This window comes from Helicoverpa zea, chromosome 25 (assembly GCF_022581195.2).
Source record: "Helicoverpa zea isolate HzStark_Cry1AcR chromosome 25, ilHelZeax1.1, whole genome shotgun sequence".
In the NCBI taxonomy this organism is placed as follows: Eukaryota; Metazoa; Arthropoda; class Insecta; order Lepidoptera; family Noctuidae; genus Helicoverpa; species Helicoverpa zea.
In genome coordinates, this window is record NC_061476.1 from 5,309,370 (window position 1) to 5,334,929 (window position 25,560).

At 35.5% G+C, this 25,560-nt stretch overlaps 2 protein-coding genes and 1 non-coding gene across 3 annotated transcripts in view; 1 reads left to right on the forward strand and 2 right to left on the reverse strand.

The window, feature by feature from the left end:
- Positions 1-388: 388 nt before the first annotated feature.
- On the reverse strand, positions 389-16,914 carry LOC124642764 (HMG box-containing protein C19G7.04-like). The gene is made up of 8 exons (XM_047181401.1): positions 16,221-16,914; positions 16,000-16,130; positions 15,314-15,430; positions 14,115-14,772; positions 13,295-13,472; positions 11,825-12,016; positions 1,550-1,657; positions 389-1,256 (listed from the first exon to the last, which is right to left on the reverse strand). Exons 1-8 carry the CDS (start codon positions 16,372-16,374, stop codon positions 1,004-1,006), a joined length of 1,791 nt encoding a protein of 596 aa, XP_047037357.1. The 5' UTR covers positions 16,375-16,914; the 3' UTR covers positions 389-1,003.
- A 3,275-nt stretch (positions 16,915-20,189) lies between these two features.
- LOC124642599 (solute carrier family 41 member 1-like) overlaps positions 20,190-25,560 on the forward strand; it is a 106,615-nt gene continuing 101,244 nt past the window's right edge. The window contains exon 1 of the mRNA XM_047181074.1: positions 20,190-20,435. The gene's annotated coding sequence lies outside the window, so the exon portion shown is untranslated. The remainder of the gene's footprint in view (positions 20,436-25,560) is intronic.
- Positions 23,144-23,225, reverse strand: Trnal-aag. The gene has a single exon. It is a non-coding gene; the product is annotated as a tRNA-Leu (tRNA).

Here is a 25,560-nt window from a genome sequence, read left to right on the forward strand (position 1 = left end):
GAAGGTATTCTAAACTAGAATTTTGTAGATTTGCTAAGAAACTAGTTAAACCTTGTTTTGGAGTAATTCCTGGTAGAAAGTTCGTGGGCTACAGTGGGCTAGGGCTACGATACACTTTTACGCATGCTTGGCTAACTCTTTTGATGCTAGTAACATACTACAGTCATTAAACCCTTTGAAAAACACGTGAAGTCCTTAAAACCAAGATTTTGCATAGGTGCCCGCTTTCTTTGCAAAAGAGTGCATATTTTTTAAATGGTAAAAAAATAAACCTGAAAATCAGCGCCTCAGCGAGCTCTAGCCAGAGTTTCAAAGAAAATACGATTTTGAAAAAAATGGTTAGGTTGGTAAGGTTAGAAAAACCTAACATGGAAATAAAAAAATTGAATAATAATACATTGTCCCATTTAATATTGCTTATTATAAGAATACACGTTCAGAATAATTCATTTAATATCCACTTCCAACCTAATTAAAGGCAAGATTATTATTACAAATTAAGAAACAGTCAAAAATTCATTGTAACCTGTACATTTAGTCTACAAATAAAATTATATATTAATTAATTAGAATTAACAATATATACTTACCTAACAAACTCTTGTAAATTATATTAAATTTACTTGTACAAAATTCACATAATCAAAAAACTTTGATATTTATGTCCGATTTACATATTTATACATAGTTTCATAATTTATCTATATTTTAAAATCATACAGACAGATTTATTTTTACCTGTATAGTAAGGCACATCTTTAGATAAATTGGATATCAAAAATATGTTTTATGACCAAAAAGAAGATTCTAATACTTCACATGGCAAAAACGCTGGTTTTCAAGAAACAAATGATCAAACAATGCCATCAAAAAGGCAGCTATGTTAAGGATTTTTTTAGTTTTCTTTTTCTGAATTACACCAGCTTGTCATAACCACTCAAAACTGGATACTTTCTACTAAAAATACAAACTAGTACTTACAAATAAGTTATTTTTGCTACTATCAAGTGCCCTTACTTTTCGAAAATTGTTCACCTAAAATCTTCATGACCTGCGCATGAGTCTTCGTGCCATCTTTAAGCGTGGCATAATGCTCTTTGACGTACAAAGCGAATTCATTCGTGTTGCCTTTTCTGGCGGGAGTTGAAACCACGACGCCATCCTTATTTTTCTTGTTTAAAATCAACTCGAAAGTTCCACGGCAATAGCCGCAACATTTTTTTGTTATATCTATCGATTTTGAATGGCGTTTTATGCTGAAATAAAAAAAAATAATTGTTAGAAAATACATTTTATAGATTGTGTCTAAGGGCAAAACGACTGGACTGATTGAGATGATATTTGGCATAAGATAGGTAGCTGGTGACACAGATAGAAAGGCTAAACATTATAACTTGGCTTTGACTGTGGTTCCCTCGGAACGCTTTTGAAATTATGCTAAAAAACACTGTCCCACACTAGGAAAATAAATAAAAATTTACTGCATATAAAGCAAAATTTACTAAGTATATTCTTCCCTAAGTGTATTCTTCCCTAAGTATATTCTTACCTATATCCACACTTCGTACATTTGTAACAATACTTATAATGTATGTTCATGTCATGACATCTTGATATCTCGCCTAGCTCGGGATAGACCATCAGTGCGCGCTTAGCCCTGAAAACACAAAGAATTAAAGTTTAATCTGTCTTAGTGTAAAGAAGAGAGCACATTTTTTAATTGTTTGTACCCACCCTACGAGGTCAAGAATCAACTGAACCGATTAGAAAAAATAATTCAGTTGGGAAGCTACACTCTTCCCGTCACGCAGGCTATATTTTTAACTAGCTTCTGCCAGCGGTTTCACCCGCATCCCGTGGGAACTACTTCCCGTACCGGGATAAAAAGTAACCTATAGCCTTCCTCGATAAATGGGCTATCTAACACTGAAAGAAATTTTCAAATCGGACCAGTATAGTTCGGCCATTCAGAGAATGCGTTCCTGACACGTCGCGATTGAACTGACGACGTAACTTTGCAATGGCGTTGCAGTTACGATAAAAATATTTTTGCTGGTTGTTTACCGTTTTAACAATTGAGGAGCATTAAAACAACATTATTATATCAATAATCAATGAATGTAGTTACGTCGTCAGTTCAATCGCGACGTGTCAGGAACGCATTCTCTGAATGGCCGAACTATAGTTCCTGAGATTAGCGCGTTCAAACAAACAAACAAACTCTTCAGCTTTATAATATTAGTATAGATCTGGTAGGCGCAGAAGTTCCCACGGGGCACGAGTGAAACCGCGGGAAAACGGTTAGTTATAATTTGCAATTATTGACATCTTCGGAAAAATAAAGTATGTACTAAAAGTTTATACAAATCTAGTGGTTGCTAAACTTGTAATCAGTCCATTTGTTCCCAACGCTTCTCGTTCCCCGAACACGCGCATTTTGGCGTGCTTCTTTCTAAGAAGATTTTGCATTGTGGATAATACTAGCAGTGAGGCACTTAACTAGTAAGTTAAAATAATAACTGGTGTATCAATTAAAAAAAAAAAAAAAAACATAAAATAATCATCAATCATCAAATCCAAATCGATGCAGACGTAAACATACACACAACACTTTTAGTATGCCTAACAGTACCTGGCTATTACATAGACTATCAATCATACTATACAAAGATAATAACCAAATGATGTCAAACCATTCCTTTACTATAGATTAGCATCTAGTAAGTCACAGATCTATTAAGATATTCACTTTTATTTCCTACGCATTGATTTTAGAAAATTTTATTACAAATACGTTAACGGTTAGTCGACAAAATCATAGCATGTGTTAACCATGTTGACTGTATACTTTTTAATAACGTTGAGTCTCGCGAGTTGTAAAAGCGAAAATATTCACATTATTGAACGACAGACTAAAATGCCATTGACAATGTGCATAACTGATGTCATAGAAAAATATTTTTCTGAACAAAAAGTTCTCACATACGTCGACATGGATTCTGATGATAATGTTCTTCTAAAAGCCATTCATTCTATGAAGGCAACTGCAGTGGTGTTCAGACAACCATTCATTCGATCATCATTCAAACATCAAGGATATCTTATAAACGCTCAAACAACGAATATATTCGTAGATAATTTTAAAAAACTTCGTGAAGAGCCAACATGGAATCCTGCAGCAAGATTTTTAATCGTCATTAAAATTCTAAAAGAAGATGAACTGAAGTTAATATTTGACGTTTTACTTGAAAGCCACGTATTTAATTCACTGCTAATAAATGCAACTGATGAAGCTCAAATATACACTTACAATCCATTCGATAAATACGCCTGTGGACATTATTACAGTGATGTGATATATTATGGTGAATGTTCACAAACAAAAACTGACTTATACCCAAACAAACTTGTTACTGGATTCAAAAACTGCAGTTTTCGAGCAACGGCGCCACATCGAGCTCCTTTCGCAATAAATAAAGACCGGCTAGACAAAAACACCGAAACATATACAATAGGAACTGAACAATTAGTATTGAATTTACTGAGTGAAAAAGAACAATTCAAGGTGAATTATAGTTACGATTATGACAACCTTAAGTTCTCTACCATAAGTCTTAATATGACGGTCTCTGGACCCATGAAAACCTTGACGAATAATGAGAGCGATATCATTTTTGGAGGTATTTGGTTAGTAGCGAGCAGATCTGATGCATTCACCTATTTATATGGACACTTAGATTTTGAAGATGATTTGATAATTATTGTGAAAAGAGCGTCTTTGGTTGCAATTTGGAAAACTGCTTTCTTAGGATTCCAACCGACTGTGTGGGGTTTACTGGTGATGACTTTTCTTCTTTATTCATTGATGATGATCCTCATTTTAGGAGCAGATGATAAATTCGGAGTTGTGATGAAATTGTTCAAGAATTTGCTAGCTAATAGCGTTCATATCCCGACTCGAAGTGAAGTCAAGGGCATTCTTCTAGGCTGGATTTGGTTCTCGTATTTGATAAACAGTATATACCAGTCAAGTTTAGTCAGTCTAACTTCACACCCGGCAAAAGAGCATCAAGTTCATAAGATTCGGGAAATAATTGTTTATAAAATGAAGCCTTGTATTAATCCTTCAATGCTTATCTACATTGAGACAGAAATGAATGTAAGAACTCCAATAGACGATAATTGTTTAGATGTTTTAAAAAACTTACACAGAGTTTGCAAATCGGATAAACTATACACAATAGTACAAAGATTAATGTACAAGTACTATAAGAAGTTTTACTACGACAGATTTGGACGACCCCTTACATATTATTTTCGTGCGCCATTTGCTCAAGTGATTTTCGGTATTTTTTTCTACAAAGGGTTTCCAATAACAGATAAGATGCAAACAAATATGCTCCGTTTTAAAGAAAATGGTTTGGTCACTAAGTGCTTAAAGGATCATTACTATTTGAGAGAGATTAAACACCATTTCCATGAAAAAGGGTACGAATCTAGATTCATATTGCCTTGGGGTATGTATTTGGTGGGCTGTGTATTAGCTACAATCGTTTTCATTTTTGAGCTGTTGTGTAAACGTTACAAAAGGCATTGATATTATTTTCTGCTGATAGATAAGATCATCCATGTAAATAATTTCCCCGAATCACGGAGAAACGATAGATGAGCGGAGATGCAATAAGGCATGCAGGTCAGGCGCCGTTTTCCAGATCAAATACGTACGGTGGGCCTGTCTTAAACGCTCAGTTACGAGTGAACAATCGGGGCGGTCGGGTGCCATAATACATCTATCGAAGGTTTTTGGGGTTACAAAAAATGGGAGGACTCTAAAGAAGGTTATGAGACCTGAGCCAGTAACGTTCCTCGTCCCCCGAACACCCGCATTTTGGCGAAACTACTTTCTAAGGGCATTTTCCGTTATGACATCTCCGCTCGTCATTTTGTTCTCTACAGTCCGAATAAGGACATTATGAATCGCAGTGTCGAAAATGTTTACTTACTGAGTTCATATATTTCTCATTCCGACATTCCGGAGCTAGCAAATTATTACGTAAGTAGGTAAATTCAAAACCCATATTTTTTGTATTGTTATGTTTTATAGAAGAGTATTAAAACATAAAAAAAAAAATATTCGATTTTTTATTTTTACCCACAAAAATGTTTTCATGGTCGTTTTGTTAAGTAATTTTCAAGAAGATGCATTACCGAGGAAAATTATAGTACAGCAAAAAGCAAAAGAGCAGCAAAAGAACAGGTTGTAGACTATTTTCTTAAATATTTAGTTCTGGAATAAGTTTAACTAAAACAACAAAATAATCGAATTATGCTGAACTTTAGTAAGGTGCTAAAAAGCTTTTTTAAGGTTTAATGATCTTTCATTAGAGACAACTGGCTGGTCCATACAATTATTTACCAAGGTACCATCGTCAATCAAGTTCTTCCGTGTTTCGGAAGGCACGATAAACTGGTGGGTTTCAGATGTCATTTGAACAGCTTTGACAGTCGTTACGGACAGTTAGAAGCCAGAAAGACTGACAATCAGTCTTACCAAGGGCTATCGATAGGGTTGCCGGGTTAGCTGGGTTGAGGACGCCAGATAAGCAGTCGCTCCATGTAAAACACTGGTACTCAACTGCATGTGGTTAGACTGTAAGCCGACCCCAACTTAGTTGGAAAAATGCTAAACAGGCAGTTGGTAATACCCACCACTGACAGTCCTGTTACCTGTCACCATCCCCCGCGGCCCTTTAATCACCCCCGCTGCCTACGTCCCGCTCCCCGAGTGAACCATGGGAATGTCCTTAACGAGCTTTCCAAACTCTAATAGAAATCATCAATCACTCTATAGAAAAACTCCGAAATGATGTAAAATCCATTCCTTTACCACAGATTACAATCAAGAAGGTCACAGATCTATTAAGATATACCATTTTATTTAATTATTGCTTATTTATTGATTTCAGTACATTCTATTGGGAACGGGTTAGTCGACAAAACCATAGCAAATTGTATAAACCATGTTGACGGTACACTTTTTACTGACGTTGAGCCTCGCGAGTTGTAGAAGCGAAAATATTCACATTATTGAACCACAGACTAAACTGCCAATAATGTGCATAACTGATGTCATAGAAAAATATTTTTCTGAACAAAAAGTTCTCACATACGTGGATATGGATTCTGATGATAATGTTCTTCTAAAAGCCATTCATTCACTGAAGGCAACTGCAGTGGTGTTCAGACAACCATGCATTCGTTCACCATTCAGACATCGAGGATATCTTATAAACGCTAAAACATCGAATATATTCGCGAATCATTTTAAAAAACTTCGTCAAGAGCCAACATGGAATCCTGCAGCAAGATTTTTAATCGTCATTAAAATTCTAAAAGAAGATGAACTGAAGAAAATATTTGACGTTTTACTTGAAAGCCGTGTATTTAATTCACTGCTAATAAATGCAACTGATGAAGCTCAAATATACACTTACAATCCATTCGATAAATACGCCTGTGGACATTATTACAGTGATGTGATATATTATGGTGAATGTTCACAATCAAAAACTGACTTATACCCAAACAAACTAGTTACTGGATTCAAAAACTGCAGTTTTCGAGCCTCGGTGCCACATCGACCTCCTTACTCAGTAGACAGAGCTCAACTGAACAATAACACCCAAACTGATATATTAGGAACTGAACAATCAGTATTAAAATTACTGGGTGAAAAAGAACAATTTAAGTTGAATTATACTTACGGTTATGACAAATTTATCTACTCTACCATTAGCCCCAATATGACGGTCTCTGGACCCATGAAAACCTTGACGAATAATGAGAGCGATATCATTTTTGGTGGTATTTGGTTAGTAGCGAGCAGATCTGACGCATTCACCTATTTACATGGACACCTAGATTTTGAAGATGATTTACTAATCATCGTGAAAAGAGCATCTTTGGTTGCAATTTGGAAAACCGCTTTCTTAGAATTCCAACCGACTGTGTGGGGATTACTGGTGATGACTTTCCTTCTTTATTCAGTGATGATGATCCGCATTTTAAGAGCAGATGATAAATTCGGTGTTATGATGACATTGTTCAAGAATTTGCTGGCTAATAGCGTTCATATCCCGAATCGAAGTGAAGTCAAGAGATTTTTTTTAAGCTGGATATGGTTCTCGTTTTTGATAAACAGTGTATACCAGTCAAGTTTAGTCAGTCTAACTTCACACCCGGCAAAAGAGCATCAAATTCATAAGGTTCGGGAATTATTTAAGTATAAAGTGAAGCCGTGTATTAATCCTGCGACGCTCATGTATATTCAGTCAGAAGTGAATGTAACAACTCCAATCGACAATAATTGTTTAGAAACTCCGAAAAACTTATATAGAGTATGTCAATCGGATAAAATATTCACATTAGCTCAAAAATTTGTCTATAAGCACTATAAAAAGTTTTACTACGACAGATATGGCCGACCCCTGGTTTATTACTTTAAAGCACCTTATGCTCAAATTATTTACGGTATTTTTTTCAACAAAGGGTTTCCAATAACTGATAGGATGCAAACAAATATGCTCCGTTTCAAAGAAAATGGTTTGGTCTCTAAATGCTTAAAAGGTCACTTCTATTCGAGAAAGATTAAACATCATTTCCATGAAAAAGAATTTGAAGCTAGGTTCATATTGCCTTGGGAGATGTATTTGGTGGGCTGTGTATTAGCTACAGTTGTTTTTATTTTTGAGCTATTGTTTAAACGTTGCAAACGGCATTGACATTATATTCTCCCAATAGACAAGATCATCCATATAAATAATATGTCCGAATAACGAAGGAAGGAAAGATGAGCGGAATTGCCATAAGGCAGGTAGGTCAGGCGCCTTCATCCAGGTCAAATATGTACGGTGGGTATAAATGCTCAGTTAGACAAACAAGGCGATCGGTTTCCTTGACACATCTTTCGAAGATTTTAAGTACATTACCTGGGGACCCAATAATGACATAAAGTAACACGATGTCATCGTCACAGATTTTAAATCGGAGAAATGACACAACATTATTACCTACATACTTATAACAATATTCCTACATTTGATAATGCATACAAGCCGGGGTTTGTTAATCTTCGTAGGTGTATCCAAAACCGAGTTTGTTTTTTTTTTTTGTTAGAATGTTTAATAGAAAACTATTAAAACATAAGAAAACAAGAAGTATTTTTTTATTACCCTATGTACTTACAAAAATCTAACTAAACGATGGTCGATTTTGATAGTCGAGAGAAAAATTTCCTTTTTTTGGTTTAATGCTCTTTCATTAGATACCAACGGCTAGTCCCTACAATTATTTTCCAAGGAATCTAATGACCTAATTGATTTTGTTTATCAATAACGCTCTAAGTAATGGACGGATAAAAAACCTAAGCAGATATCTACACAAAATTCCCTATTAAGGCTGCCTGTCCACCGGAGCGGAGCTAGGCTGCAGAGTGGAGAAACTGAGAAATGTTAACCAATAGGATTGCACAAAATCTCCGCTCCTCAATCCTATTGGTTAATATATCTCAGTTTCTCCACTCCGCAGCCTAGCTCCGCTCCGGTGGACAGGCAGCCTTAATAGGGAATTTTGTGTAGATATCTGCTTAGGTTTTTTATCCGTCCATTACTTAGGCAGCCTAAGAATCCATTATCTGCCTACCTTTTTCCCAACTATGTCGTCGGCTTGCAGTCTAACCGGATGCAGTTGAGTACCAGCGTTTTACAAGAAGCGACTGCCTATCTGACCTCCTCAACCCAGTTACCCGGGCAACCCAATACGCTTAGATAAGATTGGTTGTCAGACTTACTAGCTTCTGGCCAACCGTAACGATTCCGCTCCATGTAAAACACTGGTATTCAGCTACATGCGGTTAGACTGTAAGTAGTTGGAAAAAGGCTAGACAGGCAGTTGGTGAGAATGTCCTTAACGAGCTTTCCAGTTCTAATAGATCATTAATCACTCCATACAAAAACTCCCAAATGATGTAAAATCCATTCCTTTACCACATATCGCAATCTAGAGATCTATTAAGATATACCCTTTTATTTATTAATTGCTTGTTTGAATTTATTGATTTGAGTACATTCTATTGGGAACGGGTTATAGTCGACAAAACCATAGCAAATTATATAAACCATGTTGACGGTACACTTTTTACTGACGTTGAGCCTCGCGAGTTGTAGAAGCGAAAATATTCACATTATTGAACCACAGACTAAAATGCCATTGATAATGTGCATAACTCATGTCATAGAAAAATATTTTTCTGAACAAAAAGTTCTCACATACGTCGACATGGATTCTGATGATAATGTTCTTCTAAAAGCCATTCATTCACTGAAGGCTACTGCAGTGGTGTTCAGACAACCATTCATTCGTTCGTCATTCAGACATCGAGGATATCTTATAGCCGCTAAAACATCGAATATATTCGCGAATCATTTTAAAAAACTTCGTCAAGAGCCAACATGGAATCCTGCAGCAAAATTTTTAATCGTCATTAAAATTCTAAAAGAAGATGAACTGAAGAAAATATTTGACGTTTTACTTGAAAGCCACGTATTTAATTCACTGCTCATAAATGCAACTGATGAAGCTCAAATATACACTTACAACCCATTCGATAAATACGCCTGTGGACATTATTATAGTGACGTTATATATTATGGTGACTGTTTGCAAACAAAAACTGACTTATACCCAAACAAACTTGTTACTGGATTAAAAAACTGCAGTTTTCGAGCATCGGTGCCTCATCGACCTCCGTACTCAGTAGATAGAGCTCAACTGAACAATAACACACAAACAGATATATTAGGAACTGAACAATTAGTATTAAAATTACTGGGTGAAAAAGAACAATTTAAGGTGAATTACACTTACGATTATGACAAATTCATCTACTCTACCATAAGTCCTAATATGACGGTCTCTGGACCCATGAAAACCTTGACGAATAATAAGAGCGATATCATTTTTGGAGGTATTTGGTTAGTAGCGAGCAGATCTGATGCATTCACCTACTTACATGGACACCTAGATTTTGAAGATGATTTACTAATTATCGTGAAAAGAGCGTCTTTGGTTGCAATTTGGAAAACCGCTTTTTTAGAATTCAAACCGACTGTGTGGGGCTTACTGGTGGTGACTTTTCTTCTTTATTCAGTGATGATGATCCGTATTTTGAGAGCAGATGATAAATTCGGTGTTATGATGACATTGTTCAAGAATTTGCTGGCTAATAGCGTTCATATCCCGAATCGAAGTGAAGTCAAGAGATTTTTTTTAAGCTGGATATGGTTCTCGTTTTTGATAAACAGTGTATACCAGTCAAGTTTAGTCAGTCTAACTTCACACCCGGCAAAAGAGCATCAAATTCATAGGGTTCGGGAATTATTTAAGTATAAAATAAAGCCATGTATTAATGCTGCTACACTCATGTATATTGAGACAGAAATGAATGTATCAACTCCAATAGACAATAATTGTTTAGATACTCCGAAAAACTTATATAGAGTATGTCAATCGGATAAAATATTCACATTAGCACAAAAATTTGTTTATCAGTACTATAAGAAGCTTTACTGCGACAGATTTGGACAGCCTCGTGTATATTACTTTAATGCACCATATGCCCAATTGATGTTCGGTATTTTTTTCTACAAAGGATTCCCAATCACCGATAGGATGCAAACACATTTGCTCCGTTTCAAAGAAAATGGTTTGGTTTCTAAGTGCTTAAAGGATCATTACTATTCGAGAAAGATTAAACATCATTTCCATGAAAAAGAATTTGAAGCTAGATTCATACTGCCTTGGGTTATGCACTTGGTGGGCTGTGTATTAGCTACAATTGTTTTTATTTTTGAGCTGTTGTCTAAGCGTTTCAAATGGTTTCAGCGATAGACAAGAAGACCCATGAAAGTTAGTAATAGCATAAATACACAGACTATTATAGTTCGGCCATTCAGAGAATGCGTTCCTGACACGTCGCGATTGAACTGACGACGTAACTTTGCAATGGCGTTGCAGTTACGATAAAAATATTTTTGCTGGTTGTTTACCGTTTTAACAATTGAGGAGCATTAAAACAACATTATTATATCAATAATCAATGAATGTAGTTACGTCGTCAGTTCAATCGCGACGTGTCAGGAACGCATTCTCTGAATGGCCGAACTATAGTGCAGCACCGTAGACATACATTTTGATGCATTGTCAAAACCGCACTAATAGCGAAGGTACAGTTGAGAGGTATAGATTGAGTTTTCGGAACGCCATATCTAGATCTTAACTTTAGGAAGTAATTTCTGTGTAATTTCTCTCTAGCAATGTACAATATTGGTACAACTGTTGTAGCCATCGTAGATTTGCTCATTTCATAAAATGTGCTTATGCAAAGTTTTTATAAACGGACAAGACCAACGATTTTGAATTACAGAACCAGTGATTTGTTTGAGTGATAGATGTATATTGTAATATGTTGACAATGGAGATAAATAAGTTGTAATATAACTATAAAGCATATTTTATCTTTTATTTTCTGTCAAAAGAATTACCCAATGATCCAACCTGTCAAAAAAAAATATTATTAACTCTGTTTCCCCATGGTACTGCACATCCCGGGGGAACTTTTTCCCGTACCCGAACAAAACATAGCCTATGTTATTCTGAGATGGTCTAACTTTCCAAGAGTGAAATAATTTTTCAAAGTAGCTCTAGAGCATTTAGGGAACAAACAAAAAATCCTCTTCATCATTTAGTAAAGATTGGAAATACTCACCATTTATTCCACAAAGGTCCATGTCCAGCTCTCAGTTCTGAGTCAATGAGCCATGTGGCTGCGTGACATAGTTCATGAATGAGGGTGTCTCTCAACCTCTGTGGCCCATCAACCACTTTACTTGATAACTTGATGGTGGAAGTTCTGATGCGGTCGCCTCTAGCGTTTTTTATTAAGCGGTTTGTTGTTGTTCTGAAAATTTGAAATAAAAGCGATTATTATCTTGTATGTCTCTACCAGACCTTTCTATAGTGTATACAGGGACTATAGAGTCTCGGATTTCTGGGAAGCGAACGTGGGGCCGAAGCCCCTTTTGAGACAACTTTAATGAAATGGCGACACAAAACCGACGATTATCCCTGTATACACTATAGTATGTAATGAAATATATGTAATGAAGTAATGAAGTATAGTATGTAAATGTACCCAAGGACAATCCCCGGTTCTGTGCTAAGCTATTGCTAACTATGGATGAAAACTACTTGGACTATTGTGATGGGATGCTAATGGACTAGGAATGGGGAAACTACGGGAACTATGGCACCTGCCGATGACAATGTATTAAATACATGTAAAAATGGCAGGTGGAGACTCGCCAGCTCACTTACTGGGACCCCGGGAGGGAATCAGTCGCTAAATCGCAAGAAGAGGGCAACAGGTACATGAGCGGCTGAAGGGTGAAGATACCTCGGCGGACTTTAAACGCAGATCACGCGCTCCCTGTGGGTCCAGCGTCACCGGCCCACTCGCCGCTTACCACGAGGCACCTACCCTCCGAGCGGGCTGCTAACCCTACTCTAGCGACTCCACTCTGACCGGCCGATGAAGGCAAGCCAAGAGGCGGGAGACCTATCCCCCGTCATACTTCACTCCGGCAAGCCGGAGATGGGGGACAGTATACTCTCCCTGGAGCACTCGGATATATAGCCCCGCGGGGTCGCTACTCCCCGTCATCCGCCTCAGATGCCCTGCGGGGCGATTATTATTAACGTGTCCATAATCAGACCAGTTGGTTTTGGGATTGGGGCGTTCAAACCAACAAATGATTCAGTTTTATAATATTGAGTACAGTAATATAACTTCATTGATCATAAGGTTAAGCGATGCTCGATACAATCGATCCGTAGATAAATGACTATCTATGTTATGAAGAGTTCTTCCGTGTTTCGGAAAACGCGATAAACTTGTGGATTAGAGCTACGATTTGAACGTCTTCAGCATTCGTTATTGGTATAAAGTCAGAAGCCAGAAAATCTGTCAAATTGGTTCTAACAAGAGGTACCAGGATACCCAGGCAACTGGGTAGAGTAGGTCAGATGGGCAGTCTCTCTCTCTCTGCATCTGGTGAGACTGGAAACCGACCCCAACATAGTTGAAAAAAAGCTAGGGTGTTGATTTTAATGGAGAATGCAGTGAACTAATTGCAAACTATAAAATATTTGCACATTAATTAAATGACTGATCACTTACCCAGCAGTAGTCCGAAACTTGGTATCCCAAATGATAGGCAGATCATTGTCTATGGCGTCATCAAATACTCCTTTATTGAATTCTACAAATAACCGCCTTGTCAGTTGTTCTTTGAGAGTTTTGAAGTTGTCTATGTATTGTATGGCCTCTATGTGGCATCGCCAAGATGGGACATTGTCTGTAATAAGGGAAAATATATTTTTAGTTCATACAGTCATCTATCATAAAGAATATGAATTCGTAAAACATACATACGCGCGAGAAACATATTTGCACCCAATAAAAAAAAATCTAAATATCAACATTCGTTTATTCAAACTTGGCTGCAAAACAGCACTTTTCGAACGTTTAATTTACAAAAGACAGCCCCCAAAACGCCCACCCTTCAATACTTCCTACATGTTTTTGCTGCAAAGAAGAAGCAATAGGGCCAAAATCCTTGTTAATATTAGGTATAAATTCGAAAGTAATAGTCTGTCTGTGAGTTTCCAGGCTAAAACTACTGGGCAATTTAAATGAGTATTTATACACAGATCTAAGAAAAGACATAGCCAGCCAGTAGGCAACTTAGTATCTGGGTTGTGGATTTTTTTTTAGATTGGTTTAAAAATTAATATTCCTCTTAACACTAGATAGACCAAGGCACTCAAATTAACGGCAAGGCAATTTCATTGTTAAATATTTCACAATCTATATTAAAAAAATAATAAAATATGTATGCAATCGCATTGACGGTGCGCGGTCTTAGTAAATATAGCATGAAGCCCGGCCCTTCTAGTCTTAAACAAACAAGATATTTAAAATAAGGATGTTTTGTTACCTGCTAAAGAACCGATGAAGCTTAACCTCTTGCAGATTTCCACGCTCGGCGTAACAGCGACACTACCAACCTTTTTCGTCAACACTTCAATATCTTTCTTGATATTCATCTCTACCAACTCGGTAACACTCATAGCCTTTTTCACTTTATTCTTTTTAGTAGTACTATTAACGTTCCTAGTAATTTTAGGAACCTCTGGTGTACTAGGTACCTTTTCGGTATACAACTTCTTCTTAGATTTCTTTTCAGTGTCTGATGCCAAATCTTCTCTCCGTTTAATTTCAGAATTTGTTAAGTACAACATTTTGTTGCGTTTCAAATCATGTCTGATATTTTCTTTGTCACTTGCATCGTCATCAAATTCCAGTTTTTTTGAGACCGTGTCATTTTCGTATTTAGCTTTTATGGCTTTGAATAACTTTGGTATTGATTTCCATTGATCTCCGTATAAATCGTTTAGAAGTTTTTTCTGCGATAAATGTATTTTTTTTATTGAGCATTGTTCTTGTGATTCGTTGGCTATGTCTCGGGGGGATGATGGTGTGGGTTCGTGTCTGGGTGTTGCACAAAAGATGTTTTGTGCCGGTGACCAGCCACCGATACTGGGTCGGGATTCTTTTGATGGTGTTGTGTCTTCTTGTGAACAGTTGAAGGAGAACTGGAATTGTATGATTAGTAATTAAATATAAAATAATTTAAATAACTTATTATTTCCAACCAATAGGTACTTTGATGATGACAAAAGTATCATTATAGTTATCTGCACGAATCTTGAGCTCTGACCTTCACCTGCGTAGTAGAAGTAATTTATTGGGTCACTTCATAAGTGAGGCGCGGGGGCGGGCTAAAGCGGTGATTGGCCCGCAGTGCATCGCGTCATAGCCATCAGTCGGGATTGGTTCTTTGCTAATAAATCACTTCTCGCGCAGATGTAGGTCAGAGCTCAAGATTCGTGCCGATAACTATGCTTGACTAAAACAAATCAGTTTTGTATGCCAGCATTGACAGATTTTAAAATCTTTTCAATCATTACTATTATTAAAAACATACAACAGAAGTAATAAGTAAATGGTCTGGAAGTAATATTGATGTACAGAGATAAGAATATTTGAGATAAATATTTTAATATTATTTTATTTTATTTATCTGGATGCATGACAAAGTCCATATCCAATTATCAACTAAACCAATAAACTTACGCTGCCATTCTTGCTTGATTCCTTGTTAAAAGTAATTTTAGGCAGATCATCCTTAAACGACAGCTCACAGGAGTCGTTTATAGTTATCGGGGAATATATTTTGTGACTAGACTGTACCTGAAATAACAAATTGCTTATTTCTGTTAATAGGTTTCACAAAACACTGACTGTTACAGCCCTTTTATGGTCCCACTTCTGGGCACAGGCCTTCTCTCACACGGAGAAGGATTGAGCATTAATCACCACGCTTGCTCAATGCGGGTTGGTGATTTCAGACTTCACAAAACATTTAGCATGTCAATATTACTAAACGAGGCAGGTATTTGGTGTCTGACTGTCAAAACAAAAGAGATAATAATAAAGAGATAACTTTGCATAGTTAGACATTGTCTAAAGCCAACCATAACATAATAGGGAAAAGGCTATACAGATAATCACTTCTTATATTTAAGCTCAGTTTCAACAAGAAAATGTACAAGTAACTGAGTAACAATATTATTTCACCTACATATTAAAATCACAAATGAAAAGTTAATTTACATCCATTTTAAAACATCTATGCAGTTCCAAAATTTCCAATATTATTTGCTGTAGCAAATTTCTAAAATTAGGGGTCACTAACTACTTCAAATACCTACATACATAGTTATTTTTTGTAGCAGAATGGCTTAGCATTGGGTACTTACATTATTTACTAAATCATTCCTCAGTCTATCAAAGGACTCGTCAAGTACAATCACGTCCGAACTTCTGTTATGTTTAACAATGTCTTGGGTCGGTTTTGGTCTGGATTTCTTCAAAGAAAGCTTCAAAAATCCTGAAATACACGTGCAAAAGTGATTTTTGTACTTACGGGTACACTGTAAAATAATTATCATTTTGAATAGATATAGATGTGGCTACGTACGGTTCTGTTGTCTATTCTGCGCGGTCTTAGTTTCCATTTTTATCAAAAGTTTGTAATTTAAAAGAAAATAATTAAATTGTAATCCATGAATGAAAATATTTAAAAAAATATCCGCCGTTGGATGTTGACTTTGATTTGATTGACAATTTGACATTGACAGCCAGACCAGACAGGGGGACACTCACACAGATAGTAATGTAGTAAAGTTGATCACAAAAGTCGAAGCACATAAAATACTATCCCTTAAATTAAAATATGGTCCTTAAAGATATATAAAAACATTATTAATGACTTTAATTTAATAGCTTTATATTAAATATGAATAGATTTTATTTAAAAGACGATCAAAATATTTTTCATATGCGTGGCGCCATCTAGCAGCAATCAGTATGACATCTTTAATGTGTGCGAACCCGAGTATGTTACTAGATGGCGCTTCACTTAATTTTGTTTATTTGTAAAAGAAAATCTTAATTGCTAAAAAAGTTTTGGAAAAGCTTATATAGGTACATATACATTTACAAACGGGTGTTTTAAATAATAAACGAAACTTGAAAACTCTCGCTGATCAATAGGTACTTGCTTATGTTTGTTTTGGTAGTGGCGGTTTCATAAAACAAACTTTTCAACATAATTTGCCATGCCTTTCATTTGTATTTTGCGCAAACTGCCATTGCAATAACTAGGTCAAGTAGCTTTGTATTGTACCGTAGCAACTACATTTTTGTTATGAAACAGATTTAGCAGATTCGCCGTCCATTACCATAATGATAATTATGTTGTCCGTAGGTACGTACGTAAGAAAAAAAAAAAGAATTTAACTAATGTTCTTCACTTTGAAATAACAGCAATAATTTAGATTACTATCGGAATATAAAGAACAAAACTTTATGGTCTGTTTCCGTTTTAGGTATTAGGAAATAAATTATACCTACCTAATATCTAGTATAATCAATCTTTTAGAATTTGTTGAATTCAAACCCACGTTCCTGTTAAAGAAGATATTTATTGTTTTTTTTTTTTTATTTCTTAAAAATTGGTCATTACAATCATTATATGTACTTAAATTATCTTTTTATTACTATAATTTAGGTGTAAAATTACCACTGGCATGTGCATAGCGTAGTGAATGAGATGCGGGTGGCGCCACTGAGTCAAGTGCAAACTTACAGCAGGATCGCAGTCTTTTATTATTGTTAAACCTTGGAAATTACACCTGATATTCAATAAAGTTAAAATAATAATCAAGGTCTAAAAATGTTTTTTTTCTTTTGTTTTTTAATGGTTATTATCATTTACATACAGACTTTGTAAACTACTTATTTCATAACGAACCGTGAACTCTTGTACAGGCAGTATTGCCAATGGGCATTTTTTATTGCATCTTGCTGAAATTTTATATTAATTGGATAATGATAAGCTTCTTTACTTTCAAGTTATAGATACCTATAGGAATGAAAAATTTAAGAAAATGGACTTTTGATTGCTATAAAATTAATCGTGCATATACTTTACAATATAGAAGTTAATTAACTTATTAGTATCTACTCGTGATAAAATAAAACACTTGCCGTATTTAAGCAGTAGGTACCATAACAACTCAATAGATGTCGCTACTAGTTTTTAATTGATCAATTTACCAGTAGATTTTCCTAGATGCACAGCGTAGGTGATTGAAATAAGGCCCCTATGCACACAAGAATAATTTATCTACTTCATATACCTACCTGTTCAGTGCAGCAGCATTCAGTGAGCTGAGCTGGAGGTTTAGGGTCCGTTCAGACAGACTGGCTCTTATGACTTATTCTTGAAACTACCACCATTCACACGCTTTTTTCAGATTAGACAGCCAATTAGTACCAGGAAAACAAGCAGTTTATTTAAAACTCGCTATATTTAGAACAATTATATTTTTGCTACACAAAATAATTGTGTCAACAGTGCAAAACAACAGAAGTGGTCGTCACCACTTGTATGCAAACGTTGCAATTAGAGTTTCATTGTTATATGCACTTGCACTATGCAACTTGCTCTGTCAGTACCTAAGCACCAAAATGTAGTAGGTACGGAGTTAATGAGGCCTGTTTGTTGGCTTTTTTTTAAGTAAGTTTTTAAGTAATTACAGCCTAATCATAAAGACTAAGTAGTCCTTCTCAGACTAAGTAGTCTTTATGATTAGGCTGTAATTACAAGCAAAGTTGAAGTTTGTTTGTTAGTTTGCTTGAACGCGCTAATCTTGGAGACTGTTGGACCGATTTGCAAAATACTGTCAGTGTTAGATAGCCCTTTTATTTTTGTTATTTTTTAGGTTTTAGAAACTGTACGTTGAAAAATTAATATCAACACCAAGTAGGTTTTATTTAAATTCTGGATCTCCGAATTTGTTACGAATTTCTTACGATCGCTACGATCGCTTATTACCTACTTTATACCCATCCTTACAATGCTCAATGCTCTACACACGAATCATATGGGCCTTCCTACATACATGAACTTCGCACGGAGCGTATTATGGAATTCGATCAGACTACCATTGCTCGCGGGGGTTGTCTCAATATACCTACTCACACGTAGGTACCTTTTTCCTTACTATCCTGTATGTATATAAGCAGCGAAAATAATCTAAACAAACTTAGAAATAACAACACACTTTTCCAACAATTAGCAATACCTATGGTTTACACAAGGTTTCATGAATTGTGAAATCAATGGAAAAAATATAATTTGCCGGCACATGTTTCTCTGTCATTGGTTTTATTTGTTTTCAGCGACTGCCAAGTGAATAAATATAAATGGCTTATGTTTAACTGATCACCAGATATAGTAACAAACAGCAGACAAAAATAGTAAATGATCACCAAAATGAAACTCGCATTTTAATGTAAAACTATCACCAAAGTTTTAACACTTTGCTATCCTATTTAAGTGAAATTACTCCAAAATAAATCATGCGTAAGCCAAAAATAGTAAATGATCACCAAAATTAAACCACCATTTTAAAGTAAGATTATAACCAAAGTTTTTAAATTCTGCTATCCTATTTAAGCAAAATGAGTCCAAAAAAATCATTGTTATCCCAAAAGTAGTAAATGATCACCAAAAGTAGTAAATGATCATCAAAAAAGTTTTTACATCTTGCTATCCTGTTTAAGTAAACTGACTCCAAAAAAATAAGTTCGGCCTGATAAAATAAATGTAATAACATTTTGGGGACCCTTTTCCTGCACTAGCGTGGAAAATTGTCTATTGCATGCCTCTAAACAGTGCGATAAGAGTGTATTGAGAAACACATTCTTCTTCTTCTTTCTCCTGCCCTGTTCCCAATTTTACTTGGCGTCGGCGCAATATGTCATTTTCTTCCATTTTCCCCTGTCACTCGTCATACTGACACTCACGCATGCATTGCAAGCCGGACACATAACTTAATATGGCATCATAATACTTTATTTGATAATAAGCCTACATTTTATGGCAATCACAGTGACTTATTTAGGCAAAAATAATACATTAATTTGGTCGTCAAGAGTTGGTGATCATTTACTAAATTTGGTGGTCGAATACAATTTAAAGTGGAGTCGTGACTAAAATAGCTGGTACTATTACATTTTTAGACTTTATTTTTCTGGTGTTCAGTAGATATTTCTGGTTGCAAAACTTAGGGTATCAAAGCATTTTATGGTGGTCATTATATTTGTTCCCAATATAAATATCCAAGATTTTAGTTAACAACTGTGTACATAAATTATAAATGAGAAAGCAATTAACCGTGACGTCTAGAGTTTTAGCGCTTGAAATAAATAATGTCTATGTTTTACCCTTGCCCTTAGCACTACGCATGCGCACTGCGCCCAGACGACTCAAAATGGCGACTATTTTCTATTAATAACAACTAAACTTGGCAAAATTGCACTTGAACACAGTTTTTATTAATAATTAACAGCATGCAAGCGTTCCAATTAAATAAATGATTGTTTAATACGTTGCTGCAAGTTTTAAAAAGGGAGTCTCGCGCGGTGGTGACCTCTGACACCATTTGCCGCCAACTTTGCAAGAGACGCCATAGAGTAACGATCGGCAGTGCGCGGAGGTCAGACTAGTCTGGAAACAGCTGTTTTCAAAAATCGAATGCTACAGACCTAAAAAATTGTGAAATTTCGCCAGTTTGACGTCAGATTTCGTGGAGTGCGGGTGGATATCTTTACCGACCATGTAATGGTGAGTGGCTTAACCGGTGGATTTACGAAATAGTGACTTTTTACGTAGCGTAGTGTTTTTTATTTGAGTGGAATGCAAAAACGTGCTTTTTCCTAGAAAATCCAGTGTTAGAGAATGTTGTGTGTAGATTTTATGTTGTTATGTTAATATTATTTGGAATGTTTTGTGGTATTAAAATCGATTATACGTCCGTTCGGCCACGTGGTGTCTCACAATTAGTGATGTCGCATGAAAAAGCACCTTATGATATTTAGTGGACAACTCAATTTGGTTCGACAATATTGATTTGACGTTTGGTGATTTTCTATGAGCCGTATGAGCGTCGTGTAGGAAAGCAGCTATAGATTTTCACGCGTTGTAAAATAGAAAAGTTTAAATTATTTTTTCTTGCAAAATAATGTGTAATGCCCACGGTGTATAAATATTGTTAGCTGTATATTTTTTGTACTATATGGTTTGTTAATAACTACCACCACACTTCCAATTTTTTAGAGCAATAACTATTAAATATCAAGTGCATACCTATTATTTTTCAATTTTTTTTATTAGTTAGTAATTACTTACCTAAGTGGTAAGTACTTGTATCGTGTCGGAATCGTGGTGGCCTAGTGGGTAAAGGACCAACCTCTCAAGTAAGAGGGCGCGGGTTCGATCCCAGGTCAGGCAAGTACCAATGCAACTTTTCTAAATTTGTATGTACCTACTTTCTAAGTATATCTTAGACACCACTGTCTGTGTTTCGGATGGCACGTTAAACTGTAGGTCCCGGCTGTCATTGAACATCCTTGGCAGTCGTTACGGGTGGTCAGAAGCCAGCAAGTCTGACACCAGTCTAACCAAGGGGTATCGTGTTGCCCGGGTAACTGGGTTGAGGAGGTCAGATAGGCAGTCGCTTCTTGTAAAGCACTGCCAGTGCTTTACGGATTCAGCTGAGTACCAGTGCTGCACTGGTACTCAGCTGAATCCGGTTAGACTGGAAGCCGACCTCAACATGATTGGGAAAAGGCTCGGAGAATGAAATGATGGTAAGTACTTGTACGAAAACTAATCTGGTACCTACATACATACTTATTGAACTTTTTGTCATGAAATGACTTCAGCTACTTACCAGCTTTACAGATGATAAATTATGATCTATACCGATTTTTTTAAAATAAATTGAACAAGTAAACTATCTTCTATACAGTACCTATGGGGGTCAGTCTGGAATTAATAGTTATATTATGTATGTGCTTACCTACGTAACTATCCTCTAAGAACCTATATATGTATTTCTAAATATATATTTTTTAAATACTTAGCAGGATAGTTCCAAAAGTTATTCCCTACATAGGTACTCCTTTTTTTCATCAAAATCAGTGCACCTGTTCTATCGTTACAGTTACAGCGTATCCTAACTAACAAACAAATCGACATTTTCACATTTATAATTTACGAAAGAAGTTTCAACTTAACTTAGATACCAACTAATTTAAATTCTTTCAAAGACAGCACTTATTTCTGCCATTTCCCTAACCTTGTCGGCTATCGGGCTATAACTTTATAATGTCAATGCCAAGGCCCCGAGTTAGCTAAGAAATTATATGAAAATATCTCCTTGGAAAATGCAGCAAACTGCAGTTTGTAATAACTGATCAATATTTTTACATTGTTCTCTAGACGAGATCCTGCATTTTAAGTCCAATAAGTCCTTCGGGACCCAGCAGGGCCAAGGCCTGCCGGGGCTGCGGGATTGTTCGAAAGAGTTATCGCTGCCCTGGTACATAAAAGACCTACGACGGAACACGACGGTCTTTAGTAAATAAGAGTCTGACACTCCCTCACCGCTGCTAACTAACCCACAGCGGGAGGGGTCATTTGATGATTTTTGACGTCGTTTAAAAAAAAGTCTAATAAGACCTAGGTAAACTTCTTACTATGTTACTACTTATTTACCACCCAAACAAAAAATAAAAGTTTGTAAAGCGTACTGACAATATAAAGACAAACACATACATAGGTTGACAAAGGCAGCACCCTCCTTAGCGTCGCGCAATAGGTTGAAAAACGTGGGGGCTAGGCCCTTCATGAGATACCTACACGGATACCGAAGCCCATTGAGCGCGGTACCATTAGCCACGTGGTGCGACCACCATTTTACTGCCACAATATTATGTCATTATCTGACTAGCTTTTTCCTTGCTGTGTTAGGGTCGGCTTTCAGTTTTTCACACTTAGTACCTACCTAAACAATTAAAAAAAATATCTGATTGATAATGTTTTAAATACCGATGAATTAGGCACTCTAATGGGTGTACCTTGATTTTTTACTTTAACCTTACATACAAATTTTTACAGAACAAGTTCCTTCTGTACCTAACTCAAAACACTGGAATTTTCTAGAACGACGCGGCGACGCGAGTTAAAACACAAAAACGTTTATGTTTACGTTAGTAATCTCTTAATTAACACAATATTTCATTGTTAGACCGTTCTCATGACATTATTGTAATATTTATCAGGTAATAAAAGTGAATACTTTGGAGGTGTTGTGTACAATTTGGTAATAATGGAATTTTAGTAGGTACCTCGAATGAGATTCATTTGGTAAAATGGACCGTTAATTACAAAATATAAAGATCAGTAAGAAAATTGATTTTTATACTTTGTTGTGAAGACAACGTTGATAAAATTAATTTATTGAAAACACTTAAATGACAAAAAGATTTTGGCAGCGGTGGGATTCGAACCCACGCCTCCGAAGAGACTGGTGCCTTAAACCAGCGCCTTAGACCGCTCGGCCACGCTACCATTCGAGGAACGTGTCGAAATTAAGTATTATTATCCACATACTGATAATCTTGTACTGACCTTAATTATAAAATTAGAGAACTGTATAAATAACCTATCTGTTTACCGTTTATTCTTGTAATCGCGTATTAATTACGAAATAAACGGCAAGATACAAGTACCCTTTAATAAGTATGGTTAAAAGTTGATTTTATTTTAGAAGATTTGTCACAATTTCTCATAAAAAAATGTGTAGGTATAATTGTTATATGTGTGTATAATTATGCATTAATAGTGTAAGGTAGTTTAAAAGGAAAAAACATTTAATTAGGAAAATAATTAAACTAACAACAGTACAAGTAGCGCCAAGTGGACATATTCGGAACTAAAATCCCATTTATGACAATTATTGTGTTCTTTATTTAAATAAACTATCAGCCTTACTTATAAACGTGAATTAAATATAAGTAATACTTAAGGGCTGTTTAAGCAAATTCTTACTTATAAACGTTGCTTAAGCATGTCTTAACTAACATTTAATCACTTAACACTTAAGACTTTAAGTAGTGATTAGTTAAAATGTTGCTTAGAAGGTGATTAGAGATTTTATAAGTAAGGGGGTATATGTTTATGTAAACTACAGTGTTGAACACCAGTAAAGTTGTCTATATAATATTGTAGTATTTTTTTAAATATTAAATTATTTTTTGTAGTAGTTATTTGAGACTAACGAATAGGTAAACTCTAAAAGTACTGAAACTTGCAAAGGTTTTTAACCACTTATGAACTACCTGAGCAGGTACCTTTCATTAAATTATTGCTTAAATCTACTTAAAATAAAAATCCAATAAAAAAGTGTAGAAGCTGCTTTAATTTATTTAATTTACTGCATTGATAAGAAAATTGAGTTTTAATAAGCTGATTTATCCGTCTTACAAAATTAATCCGTCTTGTATAAAAATATATGGGTATTATGTAGTATAATCTACATATTATTTTGACAACCACCTATCGTAATTTTTTTTTTTTAAGGACGTCTAAAATCATCAAATGACCTCCCGCTGTGGGTTAGCAGCGGAGAGGGAATGTCAGACTCTTACTGACTAAAAACCGTCGTGTTCCGTCATAGGCCTTTTGTGTACCAGGGCCGCGGTATGTCTTTCGAACAACCCGCAGCCCACCACCTATCGTACTTACGTGTACTTTTTATACATACGTGTAAGTGGCTAAGCTAAAATCAATTTTGTGTGTAGAAGAAGGCATACTGGACCAAAGATTGAGATAATGACAGGAGATAGAATATCATTCATGGACTGCATAGTGCATACCCGATTGTATATCCTATCCGTCAGTTGCACAAAGCTCCATTAAATCTATTGCTGACACTTTTTACCTTGTCGACAAAGAAAGAGTTAGCAATAGACTTAAAGAAGCTTTAACTTTAATGGGGCTTTGTGCAACTGACGGTATGTCTAATAGAATATCTTTATTAAATCAGTATATAGGTATAGGTATATATATATAGGTATATATATATATATATATAGGTATATATCGGGTGTGTCGTTCATAATCACATTAAATTAAATGCGTTAATATACTGGTTAATATATGTCGATTAACACAAAGATAAAAGAAAAATACATAAAAATAAAAAAATGATTTTTTCAAACAAAGTAAATGGAATAAAAATGTGCAAAAATTAGAACACCATATAAAAGTCAGTCATTACAGACAACTGAAATTCTCCCTTGAAAACTGACAGCTGTCAACTGATCAAAACATACGATACTCCTAACTTTATCTCTGCTTTACACATGATGTTGTAAATTATAAAAACGAAAAATGACTCCTGTGGTTAAACCACTGAATGGATTAGGTTATTTTTTTTTACAATTCGCCATAGAATATCATAAAGTATATGCGATATGATTTAATGTGATTGTGAACTACACACCCGATATATAGGTATAGGTATGTACATAGGTAGGTAAGTAATGTTGGATAAACAAAAGTCTTCCCAAATTTACGTGCTGTACTACTTATTTACACCTTATTTTAATGGTAACATCTACTTACATAAAACTATTGAATACCTACCTATAATGAATTGATTTTACGTCTAAACTCATGACGCACATTCACCCTTATATCTACATAATCGTAACGTCTAACGCCCTTGTGCTTGTCAGATACAGTTGTAAAGCGTGCCTGTACAAGACACGTGAAGGTTGTAAGCATTGAAATAACTATCTATAGTTTAACAGTTTAGGAGTCTAGGTATAGATACGATACTTTATCTAAGAAAAGTTTTTGAAGTTTGAAGTCAAACTGTGAGCAATTTTTTTTACCGGTT

Excerpts from the sequence above, each read along its gene's own strand:
- LOC124642764 (XM_047181401.1), bottom strand. The coding sequence starts at position 16,374 with ATGTCAAATTGTCAATCAAATCAAAGTCAACATCCAACGGCGGATATT. Across the intron at positions 12,017-13,294 it reads AAGTTTCGGACTACTGCTGG|AACAACAACAAACCGCTTAA; the intron begins GTAAGTGATCAG and ends TCAAATTTTCAG. Across the intron at positions 1,257-1,549 it reads TGTACGAAGTGTGGATATAG|CATAAAACGCCATTCAAAAT; the intron begins GTAAGAATATAC and ends TTTTTATTTCAG.